General features: G+C 49.8%; 1 protein-coding gene across 2 annotated transcripts in view; it reads right to left on the reverse strand.

Moving 5' to 3' along the window:
- Positions 1-17,293, reverse strand: part of SLC37A1 (solute carrier family 37 member 1) — a 62,706-nt gene extending 45,413 nt beyond the window's left edge. The window contains exons 1-4 of one of the 2 annotated variants that reach the window (XM_035030114.1): positions 17,179-17,293; positions 16,462-16,557; positions 13,079-13,310; positions 3,871-3,952 (exon numbers count right to left, since the gene is read on the reverse strand). In XM_035030114.1, the coding sequence (XP_034886005.1) occupies positions 3,871-3,952; positions 13,079-13,134 (138 nt within the window). In that variant the 5' untranslated portion in view covers positions 13,135-13,310; positions 16,462-16,557; positions 17,179-17,293. The remainder of the gene's footprint in view (positions 1-3,870; positions 3,953-13,078; positions 13,311-16,461; positions 16,558-17,178) is intronic. The other variant, XM_035030115.1, reaches the window with a different exon arrangement.
- Positions 17,294-17,669: the final 376 nt, after the last annotated feature.

The raw sequence follows: 17,669 nt of genomic DNA on the forward strand, positions 1-17,669 counted from the left end.
CAGGGGCGGGGCTGGGAGAGGACTGCGTGCGGACGGGGGACACAGTGAGCAGCCACGGAGCCACAAGCAATGCAGGGCTGGGGGGAGCGGCGGGCAGGGGTGGCTCTGGGTGTTTGCGCCTGTCCCCCCCCGCCGGCAGATCCCTCTCCAGCCCTGCCCCCACCCCCCCAGTGGGCAGCGAAAGGGAACCTCACGGGACCAGCGGGCAGCAGGACCCTTCCAAGGCACGCACCTACACAGAGGGACATGCAGGAAGACAGCTGTGTAAGCTTGGAACCGGAGCGACTACTCGACCAGAACCCCAGCCCGCCGGCACCCGGGCCCGGGCCTTCCAGCCCCCAGAACTGTGGGCAGTAAATCTCCGCTGCCGAGAAGCCACGGGGGCCACGGGATTCTGTGAGAGCAGCCGGAGTGCCTGAGACCAGGCTGGCCGAGCCGCCCCCACAGCAGGACCTGCGCGGGGTCAGGTGCTCTGAGGGAACACAGGTGCCACGGGATAGTGGGCAAACACATCCCGCCGACAGGTGTACGCAGAGAGGGAGGGGAGCTTTCTGCTCATGGCTGATTTTTCAAAACTGGAATCCTTCTGTACAGACTTATGGACACCTTAACTCCTCTTACTCAACATATCCCTTTCTGAAATCTTTCTGTGTCAACGGGTGTGGCTCTAATTCATTTTTTAAAAATTGTTTCCTTATTTATTTCCTTATTGATTTATTTTTTAAAGGTTTTTTTTTTTTTTTTTTTTTTTAGGAATCTCTACACCCAACATGGGGCTCGAACTCACGACCCCAAGGATCGAGAGCGGCACCCTCTTCTGACTGAGCCAGCCAGGAGCCCCTCTTAATTCTAAGTGGTTGCACATGTCAGAATGTGGACTGACCATAATTTACTCAAACTTCCACCTGCTGATTAGGGTCACATAATATGCGGGGTTTTTTTTTTTCCCTTTTTCCTTTTTTTTTTGAATTGCAAATGTTCCAATGAAGGCCACTTATGGAGATTCTCCTAAGTGTGGACGCTTTCATTTTCACGGGCCAGGGTCGCAGGGCTGAAGGGTGCATACAGGTGTTCGCAGAATACTCCCCGGGAGCCTGCAGCCCTGCACTCCCATCTGCCCGGCTGTCTTCCCCTCCTTGCTGCCCTTGCCGCCCTCTGGCCGTGACCCGGGCTGGTGCGCTGTCAGGTGTTTGGACGGTGGGTGTAAGGCGATCTAGTGCTACTTTCACCAGCCTTCACCTCATCCAGTTTGGCAAGATTCCGGCTCCCTGTCTGTGAACTACCTCTCCACCCTCTCTGGCCGTCCTCCTTCAGGTTTGCCAACCTCACACCCACCCCTCAGATGGACATAATTTTGTTCTTGGATTTTTACTTATTCACCACACTTAAATCTTTAATCCATCCATCTATTTTTATAAAATAGGGATTCAACTTTATTCTTCTAGATGAATAGCCAGCTGTGCTCATGCCATTTGCTAAATAAGCTACACTTTTCCCACCATCCATTCTCTTCCACTGACCTCTTGGTCTGTTCTCATGCCATACCATAAAAATTTGATTACGGTGGCTTAAAAATGCTATCTTTTCCACACTTCCCTTGGACATTTTTCTGCACAAATTCTTGGATGAGTTTGTTCACTGCCGAGACATTCCATGGGAGCTGCCTTCTGTTGCAGCGTTCATCCCGGGACACTGGCCTTCCCGGAGAGCAAGCTTCCCACCCAAAGTCAGGGTGTGCCCCACCAGCTTTCCCAGCTGTCTTCCATCTGCCACTGAGCGCTTCACAGCTCCCTCCTTCCAGGCTGCGTGTGTGCAGAGAGGGCTGGGCACTCACACTCAGACCAGTCGGGGGTCACTGATCCCGTGGGGGCACATGGAAAGGAGGAGGTGCACCTGCGCCCCCCCCCCGGCTCCTGGACCGTGTCCATCGCTACCACCTTTGTTTCTTTTGGCCACACTGAAATGACATTTGTCATGCCACTCTTCAAATGTCATTAAAGAACGTGAACCATTTTATAATTCACAACCACTGTTGATCAATTCCAGGTAAGCACAAATATTTTCATTTTGTTTTGCTTATCTCATGTTAGGAAATACAGGCTACAGATAATTCAAACTACTCCTTGGGTCACCAGATCCACCCCTAGTTCTAGTTTTATAAATAAGATGCGCTAAAAGCATGTAAAAGCCTTGGAAGGCGTTACAAAGTTTAAGTTAGCGTGTGTAGTGGGACATCCTTATCTATCTCAGGAGACCCCACGTGAGGCCAATCCATGTCCAAGCACAACTAAGGTACTAAGTCTGAAGATCTGTGTGTGGAAGAAGATCGGCTGTGGGGCTGCGGATACACTCGGGTAATTCAATGCCCTGCAGACCCCGTGGCATAGAGCTTGAGAGCAGAGACCCTGCCCAGTTCACTGGAGCTCGCACTGCCCTGCAGGAGGGGACGGCACGCCTGAGTCCCCGGCCGCTGTGAGGACTCCGTTAAATGAGCAGGTGCACTGTGCCGCACCACGGGCTTCAGCAAGCCCTGTGACTGAGAGAATGCTTCCAGAAGAGCCGATGGGACCCTGCTTCATCGTGACACTGCCCCAGTAAGCCCCAAGCTCCCAACAGGAAAGCTGGGAGGGTGCCCTATAGCACTGCTACGTCCGTTCCTGGCTACACAAGGCCCTCGAGATATAGCATCCAATCCAAGTGTCCTGTCCTGCCTGCCGCAAAGATCCCGCCTTCCCCACACTGCCTGTGGCCCAGCAGAGCCTCTGCCCACGAGGCTGGGGCTTCATGGTGAGGGCCCATCCTCCATCTGCTACTCCAGGCGTCCACCTCTCCCATCCAAGCTTGATCCCAAGCTGAAACCCCAGCAGGTTCCCAACCACTCCTCCTTTAGCCCCATGGCGCTCACTGGGACCTCTCCAACAGTCTCCTCCATGAAGGGCATGGAAGGCTTAAGGTCAAGGAGGAATTGTAGGATCCTTTGCATAGATGGATGCTACTTAACGTCCACTGGGCATTACTGGAGAATGGGGAATACAAAACTGTCCATAGAAGCAACGGCCTTGCTTGGCATTGCCTCTCCCATTGGCTGGAAGACCGAGGCCAGCACTCAACCACTCAGTGGGAATGGAGGAAGCGTGGCCGCAGTGGTCAGAATTACAGTGCTGGATCCGTGTCCCTGCCCACGCCTAGGCGAGGGAGGAGGCAATTGGGCTTTAAGTAAGCACTCTTTGGCACCGGACAATTTCCTTGTTCCTTCTACAATCGAGAATCAAAAGCCTGTTAAGAGTTTATAGGCAAAATGATGTCATTCCTATGAGGGTAAGAAAATTATACTGCTTCTTCCCCAGTTATAACTGGCTATTAGGTAGGATTGTCTACTTTAATCTTCTTCTCTCCAAGTGTAGTTAAATGTCTGCTGAGCAACTTCCTGCTCACCCATCACTCAAACAGAAGCTCGGGGTTCTAAGAATAATAGAGAGCCACCACCACAGCCAGACTCAGAATCAGAGCACAATGATAAGAGAGGCACTTCCGGGAACAATTTAAAACTGGATATATTCAGAGGGAAAATTCACAGAATAAATACTTAATTAAGCTTTAGAATTCTGCAGCTGTCAATTAATATAACTGAAAGTATATCACCTCTAAAATGATAAACCTAAAAGCATGTCAAAGATTTTCGTTTCAGAAAAGAGAAACTAACAATCAAAGCACAATAACTTGCTTCTAAACCATCTTGTTTCTCCATTTATCTCACTGCCCTCCCCCCACCCCTTCCCCCACTCCCAAAATGGCTCCTAAAGTAACTACCAGTTCCTCATAGAAATTACAGGCAGGATATGAAATGGGGTGCTTTTTATGATTTCTTACCTTAACTATGCTGATAGGCTTTCGGGATAAGTGGAAACTTGCATACAGCAAAAATGTCAAAATAAAAATGAAGGCTCTGTACCTGAAACACAAAACAGAGGTAGGGGATGACATAAAATAATATAAGATGCAGTAAGAATACGTTACATTTCCCTTGCCTCTGGAGACATATCCAGAAAATGTTGCCAGGGCCAATGTCCAGAGAATTTACTGCTTGTGCCCTCTTCCAGGATTTTTATGGTGTCAGGTCTCACATTTAGGTCTTTCGTCCATTTTGAGTTTATTTTTGTGTATGGTGTAAGAAAGCGGTCCAGTTTTATTCTTTTGCATGTGGCTGTCCGGTTTTCCCAACACCATCTGTTGAAGAGACTGTCTTTTTCCTGTTGCATATTCTTGCCTCCTTTGTTGAAGATTAGATGACCATAGAGTTGTGGGTCCATTTCTGGGTTCTCTATTCTGTTCCATTGATCTATGTGTCTATTTTGTGCCGGCACCATACTGTTCTGATTACTGCAGCTTTTGTAGTGTATCTTGAAATCTTGGATTGTGATACCTCCAGTTTTGTTTTTCTTTTTCAAGACTGCTCTGGCTATTTGGGGGGTTTTGTGGTTCCACACACATTTTAGGATTGTTTGTTCTAGTTCTGTGAAAAACGTTGTTGGTATTTTGATAGGGACTGCATTGAATCTATAGATTGCTTTGGGTAGTGTGGCCATTTTAACAATATTTGTTCTTCCAATCCATGAGCATGGAATGTCTTTCCATTCTTTGTGTCATCTTCAATTTCTTTTACCAGGGTTTTATAGTTTTCAGAGTATAGGTCTTTCACCTCTTTGGTTAAGTTTATTCCTAGATATTTTATTGGTTTTGGTACAATTGTAAATGGGATTGTTTCCTTAATTTCACTTCCTGCTGCTTCATTATTATTGTATAGAAATGCAACAGATTTCTGACTGTTAATTTTGTACCCTGCGACTTTACTGAATTCATGTATCAATTCTAGCAGTTTTTTTGGTAGAGTCTTTTCAGGTTTTCTATACAGAGTATCATGTCATCTGCAAATAGAGAGAGCTTTACTTCTTCCTTACCAATTTGGATGCCTCTTATTTCTTTTTGTTATCTGATTGCTGAGGCTAAGAATTCCAGTACTATGTAGAGTAACAGTGGTAAGAATGGACATCCTTGTCTTGTTCCTGACCTTAGGGGAAAAGCTCTCAGTTTTTCCTCATTGAGTATGATGTTTGCTGTGGGTTTTTCATATAAGGCCTTTATTATGTTGAGGTATGTTCCCTCTAGACCTACTTTGTTGAGGGTTTTTATTATGAATGGGTGTTGTACTTTGTCATATGCTTTTTCTGCGTCTACTGAAATGATCATAAGGTTTGTATATTTTCTCTTATTGATATTACGTATCATGTTGATTGTTTTGAATATTGAGCCACCCTTACATCCCAGGAATAAATCCCACCTGATTGTGATACATGATTTTTCTGATATATTGTTGGACTTGGTTTGCTAATATTTTGTTGAGGACTTTCACATCTATATTCATGAGAAATATTGGTCTGAAGAGATAAAAATCCTTGAAGAGAGCACATGCAGTACTTTCTCTGACATCGACCATAGCAACATCCTTCTAGATATGTCTCCTGAGACAAGGGAAATAAAAGCAAAAATAAACTATTGGGACTTCATCAAGATAAAAAGCTTCTGCACAGCCATGGAAACAATCAATAAAACTAAAAGACAACCTACTGAATGGGAGAAGATATTTGCAAATGACATACCTGATAAAGGGTTAGTATCCAAAATACATGAAGAACTTATACAACTCAACACCAAACAATAAACAATCCAATTTAAAAATAGGCAGAAGACATGAACAGACATTTCTCCAAAGAAGACCTACAGATGGCCAACAGACACGCGGGAAGATGCTCAACATCACTCATCATCAGGGAAATGCAAATCAAAACTACAATGAGATACCACCTCATACCTGTCAGAATGTTTAAAATGAATAAGTCAGGAAATGATAGATGTTGGCGAGGATGCGGAGAAAGGGGAACCTTCCTACACTGTTGGTGGGAATGCAAACTGGGTGCAGCCACTCTGGAAAACAGTATGAAGGTTCCTCAAAAAGTTAAAAATAAAACTACCCTACCACCCAGCATTGGCACTACTGGGTATTTACACAAAAAATACAAAAACACAAATTCAAAGGGATACATGCATCCCTACATTTATAGCAGCATTATCTACAGTAGCCAAGATAATGGAAGCAGCCCAAGTATCCACAGAGAGATGAATGGATAAAGAAGTGGTGCGTGTGTGTGTGTGTGTGTGTAATGGAATATTACTTAGCCCTAAAAAAGAATGAAATCTTGCCATTTGCAATGACATGGATGGATCTACAGAGTACTATGCTAAGTGAAAAAAGTCAAAGAAAGACAAATACTATATGATCTCACTCATATGTGGAATTTAAGAAACAAAACAGATGAGCAAAGGGGAAAAAAGAGAAAAAGAGAGAGAGAGACACAAACCAAGAAACTGACTCATAACTCTAGAGAACACACTGATGGTTACCAGAGGGAAAGTAGGCAGGCGGATGGGTGAACTAGGTGATGGGGATTAAGGAGGAGTGCACTTATTATGATTAAAATAAATAAACAAACAAACAAACAAATAATACATTATAACTGTACTTTAAATTGTCTTAGGTTATGTATTATTCACTCAGTCCTATATCAATTATTTATCCTATTTTCAACATCACCATAATACTACATTTAAAAATTTTGCCACTTTTGCTTTGTGCAACTGAAACTGTTTAAATATTCTTAAAAAAAAAATAACCACAATCAAAGAGAAATTTGGGACACAGAAGTGAACAGAGTTCACAAAGTAAACAGAAAGAAACCATTAACTGGTTTGTAAGAGAATTAACTACAAATTTCTTGTAAGCCTGTATCCTGGGCATTTAAGGTCCTATCTATTTTTTACCTTTAGCTTCTGTGCAACTTTTTCAAAAGATAAATGCAAGGCAGGAATATAAATATCTCACTGACCTCCATGAGAAAGTCAGTGATGCAGACACGCTATGAACAAGGCTGATGACATAAGAAAGCCTGGCCTAAGGCCCTGCTGCTCTTCTTGGTTTATGCGAAAAGCAGCCCAAGAGTAAGACTGAAATGAATCAGAGACTAGAGAAAAGAAGATACTTGGGCAAGAAGAGAAAGGTTCATTCCAGCCTCAAAGTTTGAACCACTCTCTAGAAAAGTACTTCTTGGGGAAGAAAAGAGGTCATCGGGAAGAGTAGCAAGAGAGGAGAGCAGGGCCCCCCCACACCCAGGAAGGCAAGGCCGGCCCCTCGTTTCAGGAGGCACAGCCCTTAGCCCCAAAGAACCTGCCTGTTTCTGGCCTAAGAAGGCCAGTGACTTTCAGAGAGAGTGCCTGCCTGAGGGGACAGTCACCCACGGCGGAGGTATGGGTGGCAGAAGGGCACAAGGCAGGGCTCCAGCTCTGCGGGGACCCTGAGCTGACCCCACCTGGGCACAGGGTTCCCTTCTGCAATCTCCACAAGGAGCATGAACAACGTTCTGGGACTGAGTCAGCCCCAGCACCTCCCAGATCAGAGTCTCAGGGAAGAGTCTGGAGCCCTCGAGGATGCTACAGGACACCTCTTCACAGGTGTATTATCAACAGGAGAATGTGAATTTCATCGTCACCCAGCTAAGGATTTTGAGAGAGTGGCTCAACTTCAATGGGCCTTGGTTCATGCTCTCTAGTCTCAAACCAGACATAAATAGAATATTCTATGTACAAATAGTTCACCCTTATTGAATGCATTAATATATTTATTAAATAGAACAAATAAGCCCAGAAATAAAGAGCTCCTCTGTGTGTCCAGATCATGTCTGAAGAGCCCCAGGGGCCCTGATACATGTACATTCCTAGATGGTAAAGTCTGTCTAGGTTATCGGGACTTAGTGGCCCACCTGGACCTCCAGCCTCCACCTCTGGGCTGCCGTCCTCCTTCCCTGGGCCTCCACGTTCATTCCCCAGGCTGCTGCCTCCTTCCCTAACGGGCAGCTCTACATGTAGCTCTCACCAGTGCAGGGCCCGGTGGGATGAAGGAGGTTCCCCTGACTGTCCCTCGCTGGGGGACGCCTCATGAGTAAAGGGGCCACAGAGGGGGCAGTACATGGGTTCCAGACTAAACTGAACTTTCCTTGATGAATCAGCCTCTTTGGGGCGGGTAACTGCCTACAGGTTGGCAGGGCTCTCTGGGAGAAGCTATCCCGCAGTCAGGGCAATGGGTGAACCTACACAGCAAACTGGAATTTTCCTGGAGACAGAACCTACAGCTCCTAAACAGGAAAACCCTATCTATTTAGCCGGTATCAGGGCCAACTCTAGTTCCCCTATTTCCAAATCTGTCCTTCCTCCCTTCCTTTCCTCATCTTGCTTACATGGGATCTTGGGAGGGGGGGATGCGGTGAGAAGAGCCAGCAGCCCAGGCTGACTGTTCCCTCCCAGAAGGCTGACCACAGCAGCCGTGTCAATATATACCTGTCCTGGAGACTGAGCAGACATTTTACTTCTGTGGGATTACCTGGGGTCATGGGACCAAAGTCCTACACAACCTTCCTGACTCTTTTTCCCACTTTGTAATTAATTCTATCCTCATTTTCTGTCTTCCTATATCCTTTACGAAGCAGGATTGTGGATGATAATTGTTTTCTATTATCCATTTTGCGCTGGGTTGAACCCTGTGCCCCCCAAATTCAAGTCCATCCAAAAACCTCAGAACGTGACCTTATTTGGAAATTGAGTCCTGTGGATGTAATTAGTTAAGATGAGGCCATACTGAACCCATGTATGACCTCAGATCACATGAGATCCTAAATCCAATGACTGACGTCCCTATAAAGGCCGTATGAAGATGCAGGGACAGACAGGGAAGACGGCCAAGGGACTGCAGAGGCAGAGCCAAGATAAGGAAGGCCAAGGACCGCCAGCCACCCCAGAAGCTGGAAGAGGCAGGAGGGATCCTTCTCTGGAGCCTGCAGAGACACGCAGTCCCGCCGATGCCTGGGTCTCTAACTTCCATCTCTATCGTGTGGGCAGCTGTTACAGCAGCCTCAGGACACGAATGCAAGCCGACACTTGTATTTTTGTTCGGTGTCACATTTAGGCTTGGAAACATTAAACATGTACAATTACAGGTGAGCTACTGAACCCTTTCACTCCTCGGCACGCCGCTTACTCTGTGGTTATGTCTGGCGGTAGCCTTGGTCGCATCTACAAGCACGACAAGACCAGCGCTGGGCTTAGCGCGAAGTTCCTAGCAAGACAAAAGCGCGTCTGGGCAATGCCAGCCCAGGATAGGTGTGCACCCGCAGGGTCTCCTTAGACATGTTCTTCAACATCGCACGTGCCCCCAGATGAACAGCAACCTGCTTCAACCTGAGCGATGCAGGGCAGAGTATCTGTTTCCTCGCTGGGGTGTTATTTATTGGAGTCATATGCAAATGAGGAGAAACAAATGCTTTAGGTGAGAGTAACTGGGCACTAGGATCTGGCATAGACATTAGTCCAAAGACATCCTTAATTTGGGAACAAGGAAACCACACAACAGCTATGATGTGAGTCCTTTCCGGAGCATCCTAAAGCAGAGACAGGATGTCGGTGAGGTTGGCACTGACCACCTGTTTAAGGGGCTCTCTGCCCCTGTCCGCCCCTCAGGGAAGCGACACTTTTTCCCCTATGTAATTAATAGGCAGTCTGTGGGGACATACGTGGAGCCGACACGGCTATCCTGTCCTCCAGTCTCCCCCACAGTGTGTGTGCTCCTGATGGTCACGGGACGGAGGCGGGCCAGGCGGGCCCTGTGGCTCTACTCAGCAGCAGGGATCCATGGGGGGGGGGGAGGGCTTCCTTTCTCCCCCTTGTGCACACACTTATTTACAGCAGCGCGCGCTCACGAGGTATTTTATTCAACGGGCTAATCCATCACTACTATCATTTGCTTTAAATCCCAAGTCACTCCAGACCTAGCCAGCGAGAGCCCCTTCATTTTCAAGCACCTCCTCACTTTCTGGTACCAAATATTCCCGGCTCATCTTACTTTGCCTGCTGCCCCAGCCCTGACATCGGCCCAGTCTCCAAGGAAGCCCGGCTCCCTCCATGGGAGACGGCACATAGAGACCAAGATCCGGCAGCGTGGTGCTCACCGCCACTGAGTGTTGCTGTTCCCACGGCCTCTGAGCGGCAGGGGGTAGGGCACGTGACCCACATGCAACATACACAACCTACACACAGACAGCATATAACACACACATCAAACGCAACACACAGCACACACACACATCAAACTCACGAGCAGAACCATATGTATCTATTTCTCCAGCACTTCCAAGCTAACACACCTGACCCATTCAGGCCCCTCCTGCACCCACATTCGTAGCTCCTTCACCCAGCAGTGAGAAGTTACCTCCCTTCTGTGGTGTTCCTGACAAAAGAGCGTTAACTGAATCTAATCAAGAGGAAATACTAACTAGACACCCAAAACAAGGGGCAGTCTACAAAATAAATGGCTGGTACTCTTAAAAAATGTCAAGGTCATGAAGGACAAAGGAAGGCCAAGAGGCAGTTTTGGATTAAAGGAGATTAAAGTCACAGGACAACTGAAGGCAACATGTGATTCTGGATGGGGTCCTGGATCAGGGGGCACTGGACAAGACATTAGGTGACATCTGATATAACTTCTGGATATGGACTGTGGATTAGATCATGGTATTACATCAGGTTATATTTCTTGATTCTGACCTTCAGGCACAGTTACAGGAGAATGTCTTATTCATAGGAAATACACTAACCTATTTAAAAATAAAAGGGCCTAATGCCCATAACTGAGTCTCAAATGATTCAGAAAAAAAGTGTGTGTGTGTGTGTGTGTGTGTGTGTGTGCGTGCGTGCTGTGTATTCACACACAGCACGCACACACACAGAGGGTGGAGGGAGAAACAAATGAGGCAGAATGTGAAGGTGTGTCTGCTAGCTGAGCCCTGGCCCCCAGCTGGACTAGCTGCATTCAATAGTCCCTCTACCCTAGGTTTACTCTACTCAAGACTCAACATCCCAGGAGAGAGACCCGTAGCCCACCCAGGGTCCTAGTCTGCTTCCTGGGGGATGTGGGCTAAGGAGAAAGGTCATGGTAACAGGGCCTCCAGAGCCACTGATGGCCGCCATAATGAACCCCAAAGTCCTGAGACTTACCCGCCTATGAGATAGGGAAACTAAAGGAACCCCATAAAAAAACTGTTTTTCTCACTCTTTTTGCTGCATCTATTTTTGCGAGGACCTACATCCCCGCCTTACATGTCTATGTCCTCCTTGTAACTATGTCCTCCTTGTAAATGTCAAGGAGTTAATGATTTCTTTGGAGTCTTCCAGCACAACAGATAACATCTAAGGAGTGACTGGGCAGAGTCGTCACGAACTTTTTCAAGACCACAGACTCACCAAGACCCCTGGCTCCAGGGCATAAGTGACTTTTGAAGGACAGCTGAACACTCGTCTTTGTTCCTGGATCACTGAGGAAATGTGGGCGCCAGACCATCATCAATAAAAACCTCAGGCCCCAGGCAAATATGAGACTTACTCTTCTTTCCTTTCTGAGTCTCCCAAGCGCTCTGTCTGGATCCACACTCTCTCGGTATCTTTAACAGACTCTGTTCTTACTTCCTCTCAATTCATGTCTGATTTCTACCCTGCATGAAGCCGAGGGCCTTCTTGGCTGGTCCCGTGGGGCCCTCCTCTGGGTCACCTCCACCCAGCCAGCCTGCATCAGTCCCACAACTGCACAAAAAGGAGGGAAGTCAGGTCCCCAAAGGAAATCAAGATGTTGTTAGGAAGGGCAAGGCCTGCTAGGAAAAAGATATAAAGCCCTTCAAAGGAATGTTAAAGCCAACAGGGAAGGAAGCTGGGATCTAGAAAGTAAAGGTCAAAGAGCAAGTCTGAGACAGAGATGGAACATATACTCTATATCCTTGCTACCCAGAGTGTGGTCTGTGGATTCAGGGCACCACACGCCCTGGGAAATGCAGACTCTCAGGCCCCACCCCAGACCTCCTGAGTAAGCATTTGTATTTTAACAAGTTCTGGGCGGGGGATGCACATGTTTACTAAAGTGTGAGACACATGTTTACTAAAGTGTGAGACGCCCTGCCCCACCAGTGCCTCAACCAAAGAAAGAAAGAAAGAAAGAAAGGATTTGTGACATACAGGAATTCCAGGGAGTTCTTTGTGATATTCTTACAATTTTCTTCTGTGATTTTGAAAATTGTATCAAAATAAAGTTACAAAACAGACAAGGAAACTGAAGGTCAACACCCACTAGATGGAAAGATAAATGTCTAAAGCTTGTGGCCAGGTTACTGGTAGACCTGAAATGACAAGGGCACTGCTCTGGAAGGGAGGCAGAGGTCTGAGGTCACACCTGAGGCCCTGTGGGTGCCCACCAACCAGCAGGGGCCTGAGAAGCAAATAAGGGTGTGACAGCAACCTCCCCTACATACGTGATCACATCTGTTTTTTTGTAGTTTAATTTGCATGCCCCTAAGGGAAGAGTCTAAGAGGATAGAGGAAAACTTATTCCTTCCCAATAGAGATCAACAGGGAAGAGGAACTTTTAGGAGGGTGGGTTCGAGGATGGAGAAGCTGGTTCTAGACCCTGCCCTCGCCCTCTTCTTCCTCTAAGGAGGGTGGGAGTTCTGAACCCACGATGAGAAGGGCTGTCAGAGCATGCAAGGTGAGGCTGCTCTCAGAACAGGAAGCAGTGTTCTGGTCTGCATCTAACTTGTTTAGATTTCATTTTCTCTCAGCAAGTTCTGCCCCAGCTAAGCCACTCACTGGGCTCAGGGTTCATATACTTATCTCCCCCACAGACATTTTATAATCCTGCCAGTAGCCAGTGGTCGTTTTTCTGGGGACACTGTGATTATTATAGAAACTACTAAAGACCAAAGACAGAGGACAACTTAGCAACGTTCCCGGTCACAGCTGCCACTACTGATAAGCCATTCAACAGTCACACAGGGAGGCCAGGCATCCGCGTGCATGTTATATAATGACATCGGGCGCGCGAGGGCCCACACGTCCACGCAGCACCAGGCCACACGATGGACGAGCCAACACTCACCACTGATCCCGGGAGAATGAGATGATGAAGCGAATGCCGGGGGGGAGTGGAGCCATTTACACCGCACGGACCACGGAGCTCTGGTCACAAGAGGAGATGTTTCATGCATAGGTGATCAACCCTGGCTCCAAGTATTTCTCTCTGGCCCCTGCAGCTCCACAGACTGGAAGGTGCGTCGAGGTGTCCTGCTGGGTCTTGCGTGCCCTCTTCCTTCGGGCAGAGGCTCGGCTCTCTACAAGGAGAATGAGGAATGGAAAAGTCGGGTGTCCCAACAGGAACACTGTGGGAGTCCCTGGCAGAAGTAACATGCGGTATACATGTCAGCCAACCCAGATCAAAGCGGGGTTCCAGCTCAACAGGGAACTGCCCCCCATGAGAGCTACTGGGTGGAGGTAGAGTGTGTACCCTCGGGGATGGCTTGCTCAGCAATCACAGACATGAATTTCACATGGTGTTCTGGTGATGAATAGAGACCCAGAGTCCCTCTCCATCTGGGAGACATCTACAGATCATCCCATTCACTCTTAACCACAATACTCTCCGGAACTAATATTAATATTCATGTGAAACCAGTAATGTGCCCAGTGGTTACACCATGTGCTCAATTACCAGAGCATGCCAGGGAACGGGACACTCTCGACTCCACCTGCTGTGGACCAGGCCACGCTGAACCACACTAACAGAGAGGCACACAGGCCTGGGCAAGATGGCAGGTCAGCAAACCAATCATTTCACTGTGGCCTTGCAACTGAATTGAAATGCACCTCCCGCTGTGGGAAGGTACCTGACTGTGTTTCTGCCTCTTGATACCTCATCTCCTGTGGTCACTCAGAGGTCATGGAAAATGACCCCATTCCGAAGTCAGGGCAAGACAGGAAGGAATGGGCAGGGAGGCCTGGTCTCCTGTCCCAAAGCCAACCTCAAGTCTATCCTCTGTGCTTGGCAACATGGAATCTTTTGGACCAATGTATTAGATAACACGGGACCCGGTGCATGCAGGAGCATGGCTCGTGCTGTCTTAACACTTACTGAAAATTTACCGGTTATATGATGTTTTTTTAAAAAAAGCTACTTTTGAGTAAACATTCATCTCAATTTAAAGCTGCTGAAATTTATTTAATGTCTTCAAAGAACTTCTTTGGGGTTGCAGACAAGCAAAGCAAATAGCTCTGTTGGAAGACTCCAGCTAAATTCCTAAGAGCCTGGGCACACCCCCCCTTCATTCCAGCCCTCCCCCCTCCACACACTGCGCCCTCTTCAAGGATCTCCCTGCATGCTTTTAGCAAAAAAGTCAAAATCCTTGGGGCGTTTCATCCCAGGACCCCTGACCCTGACCCCTCCATCTCTCTCAGGGAGGCGTGTGCGCCCCAGCCAGAACTAGACCTTTGCTTCGGCCAGCCAGCCAGCCTGCTGCCCCCCGCTCCCCCGCAACTGCCGCAGCTGACCTCAGGCACCTACATTTTAGGGTTCTTAGGAAGAGGAAAGGAGATCATCCATGGAAAGCCCTTAGCACCAGGGCCTGTGGGTAGAAGCAGCTCTGTAAATAGCAGCTAGAGAGGGAGCCCGGGCTGCAGGTGGCTGCCCCATTCCCGTGACTTAGGTTCAAACTCAGCACAGAGCAAGGGCTCCAGAGATGTGTTAAACCAATCCCCGCAAATGTTTCAAAGATGTTTCTGCTCAAAATCTAGATTTAAAGAATATTTTACTAAAACTCCGCTCAAAATGAGTGGGGTCCTGTTTGGGTCTCCATATACTTGGAGAAACAATTCTGTGACGGTGACTTCAGAGTAAAGGATTTGATTTAAGTTTTTCGGTGTCTGAAAATGGGTGGTCGGAGTCCACTTTCTTCCTCTGTCCACTAGGTGTGGCTTGTCTAGGAATATTCTATTGCCATCTGAATCAATCAACCAACCAACCTCAATTCTGGTAAAACCTGTAATTTAACAAAAAAATCCAGAAGGCCCTGGAAATCAGCAGGGAAGACAATCTCAATTTCTTTTTTAAAACAATTGCAGGGGCTTCTCCTGTGAAATGGGTGAAAGCAAGTGCTATAATTCTCAGAGAAGTGCAGTTAAGCTGCGTAAAGGTAGTGATTTTACACGTGGGATGTTAAGAGCTCAATTTAATGAGGCTCCTTCCTCCAGAACCCGGGCAGTGACCCCCGAGAAGCACCGACTGAATCGCATGGAGAGCCCGCCAAGCCCTGTGAGGTCCGCCGTGAGGCACGGCACTCCCTCCCGACGAGAACAGGCAGCTTGCCCGGTGAGCCAGACACTGGGCAAATTCAGGTCAACATTCTCTCAGCCCCACCCTCCCTCTCTTCCTCCGGCTTGTCCCGTGTCCTCCGGAGAGCACAGGGGAACGAGGCGGGGCACCTGCTTGCCACCCTGTGTTGGGTGTACAGCCCAATTACATAAACAGCATACTTTTTTCCCTAGTCGCTCTTTATAGGGGCTTCTGGGACTCACCGATCCAGGAGAGAAGTCACACCATCCAGTGTCATTCTACCATCAGACAGGGACTTCGGCTCCCTCCCTCCTCCCAGAGCAGCTCAGTCAAAATCGTAACAGGCACGTTTTCATACCCATCTTCTGAAAGAGCCCCAGCCAGGCAACGAGAAGAGGAATGACCCGAGACAAACACACACTCCCAAGCCGCGCCCTCGGGCCGCCCGTGGGTGACCCGCCACCCAGAGCAGCTCCCTGCACTCTTCCAACAAGAGTAAGACTGAAAGAAAGTCTTGGCACGAGTAACACTGAAAGGGTCTTCCCAGAATGGAACGCTGCTGTAAATCATCTCAGCAGCCCTGTGCAGATTTTAAATGATCTACTTAAGGACAGAGTTTCTAAAGTGGATCTTATCTTAAGGCAAAGTTGGCTGGGAGGTGCATGTCCCAGAAAGTTATTTCTTTTTCCTGGAAAGACAGAGGAGAGAATGGGGTAGGGAGAGAATGAATACAACCTCCTTTTGAGAGAAAACACTTTCCAAGGTTTGTACTTTAAAGGCTCTATTCCATATTAAACATTACTGACAGTGGCCACTATCTCTTTCCTGTGGTTTAAACACAAAAAGGACTCCTCGATCTGCACCACTGTCCTCTCCCCCACCAACACACTGAACGCCAAAGGGGATGCACAAAATAGAACCTGCAGATGGGGGTCCAAGACTACATGGTGAGACACTTAAGGTCTGGAGTCTTGACCTACAGGGAGACCAAGGAAGGAGCCCGGGAGAAAATCTAACACAGGTACCAAGTCAAACAACTTCCCACAATTTCTGGTCCTAAGGCGGGAGGCACCTTCCCGGCAGCCAGCTGCCAGCTCCCAGCCCCAGGAGACGGAAGGAGAGGCAGGCTTTGGAATTCCACCTTTAGAAATGCAAACCTGGGGGCTGGGAAAAGGAGCTTTCCGGTGTCCTCCGTTCAAATGCAAATCCGGACGGTCCCGCGGGTCACCGGGTCACCAGGAGCGGCCGGGAGGCTGCTAGGGCGGGGAGCGCCGGAGGGTGGGGGAAAGAGGAAGAAAGAGCCCGATGGTTGGAGGTCGGCAGGTGGGGCGCTTTCCGATCGACCCACAAGGATGCTGTCACTCGTGTTGGCCCGGAGGCTCACGAGCTCCGGGGAGCCACCTGAGCAACAAACAGCCCAGAGGCCCAGAGCGCCGGCGCCCCGAGCCTCCCGGACGGCTTTCAGCGCCGGCTCCTCCCCGGCGGCCGGTCCCCGGGGAAGGCGGACTCGGCGGCACGCCCACGTCCCCGGCGCGCGGCGGCCAATGCGCGGGGCTCCTCCCGCGGGCTCCCCGGACCCCGCTGTCACCGCGGCCGGGCCGGGTGGGGAGGCGCGCTCGCAGGACCGCTCAGCTCGCCCCTGACTCCACTCGCCCGGGGTCCCCGCGCCCTCCGGCCCCTCCCGAGGCAAGGCAGGAGCCGAGCCTCCCCCGCCCAGGCCCAGGCCCGGCACAAAGGCCGGAGCGCAGGGACCCGCCCCGCCGCCGCAGGTGCTGCGCGGCCGCAAAGCTCGGGGCCGGCGGCCCGGCGGGTGCAGGCGGGGCGGAGCGTCCCCGCGTCGCTCTCCCCGCCCCGTCCCTGTCCCCGCGCCTCACCTGCGCCGAGGCCCGAGCCGGCCGCCGCGGGCGCTTCCTGCTCGCGACTTCCTGGGGCGGCGCGCGGTGGCCCCGCCGGCCCCGCCGCCCCTGTCACTTTCCTGCGGCCGGCGGGGCGCCGGGGCCGGGGCGGCGGCTGGCCGCTCGGCCCTCCCCCTCCGGCTCATCCCCCTCCTCCGCTCCTCCCCGCCCTCCCCCGAGCCTCCCCCGGCCCCGGGGCGCGCCCAGGGTCCCAAACAGCCCCGGGGTGGGGGGGGGCACGCGAGCGGCGTTGCCCGCCCGCCGGCTGCAGGGGCCCCCAGGCCGCCCCCCACCCCCCGGGCCCAGCTCGGGATTTTGGCGGCCGGCTCGTGTCCTTGCACCTGCGGCGGGCTCCCGGTCAATTACTGGCTTGTTCTCCACTGGCCAACGGAGCTCCCCCTGGGCCCTTAGTCCTCAAGGTGGGTCTGACCCACAAGCAGTAAAGCGACGCGCCCCCTGGAAGGCCCAGC

Source organism: Mirounga leonina, unplaced genomic scaffold (assembly GCF_011800145.1).
Source record: "Mirounga leonina isolate KUSES-001 unplaced genomic scaffold, KU_Mleo_1.0 Mir_353, whole genome shotgun sequence".
Classification (NCBI taxonomy): Eukaryota; Metazoa; Chordata; class Mammalia; order Carnivora; family Phocidae; genus Mirounga; species Mirounga leonina.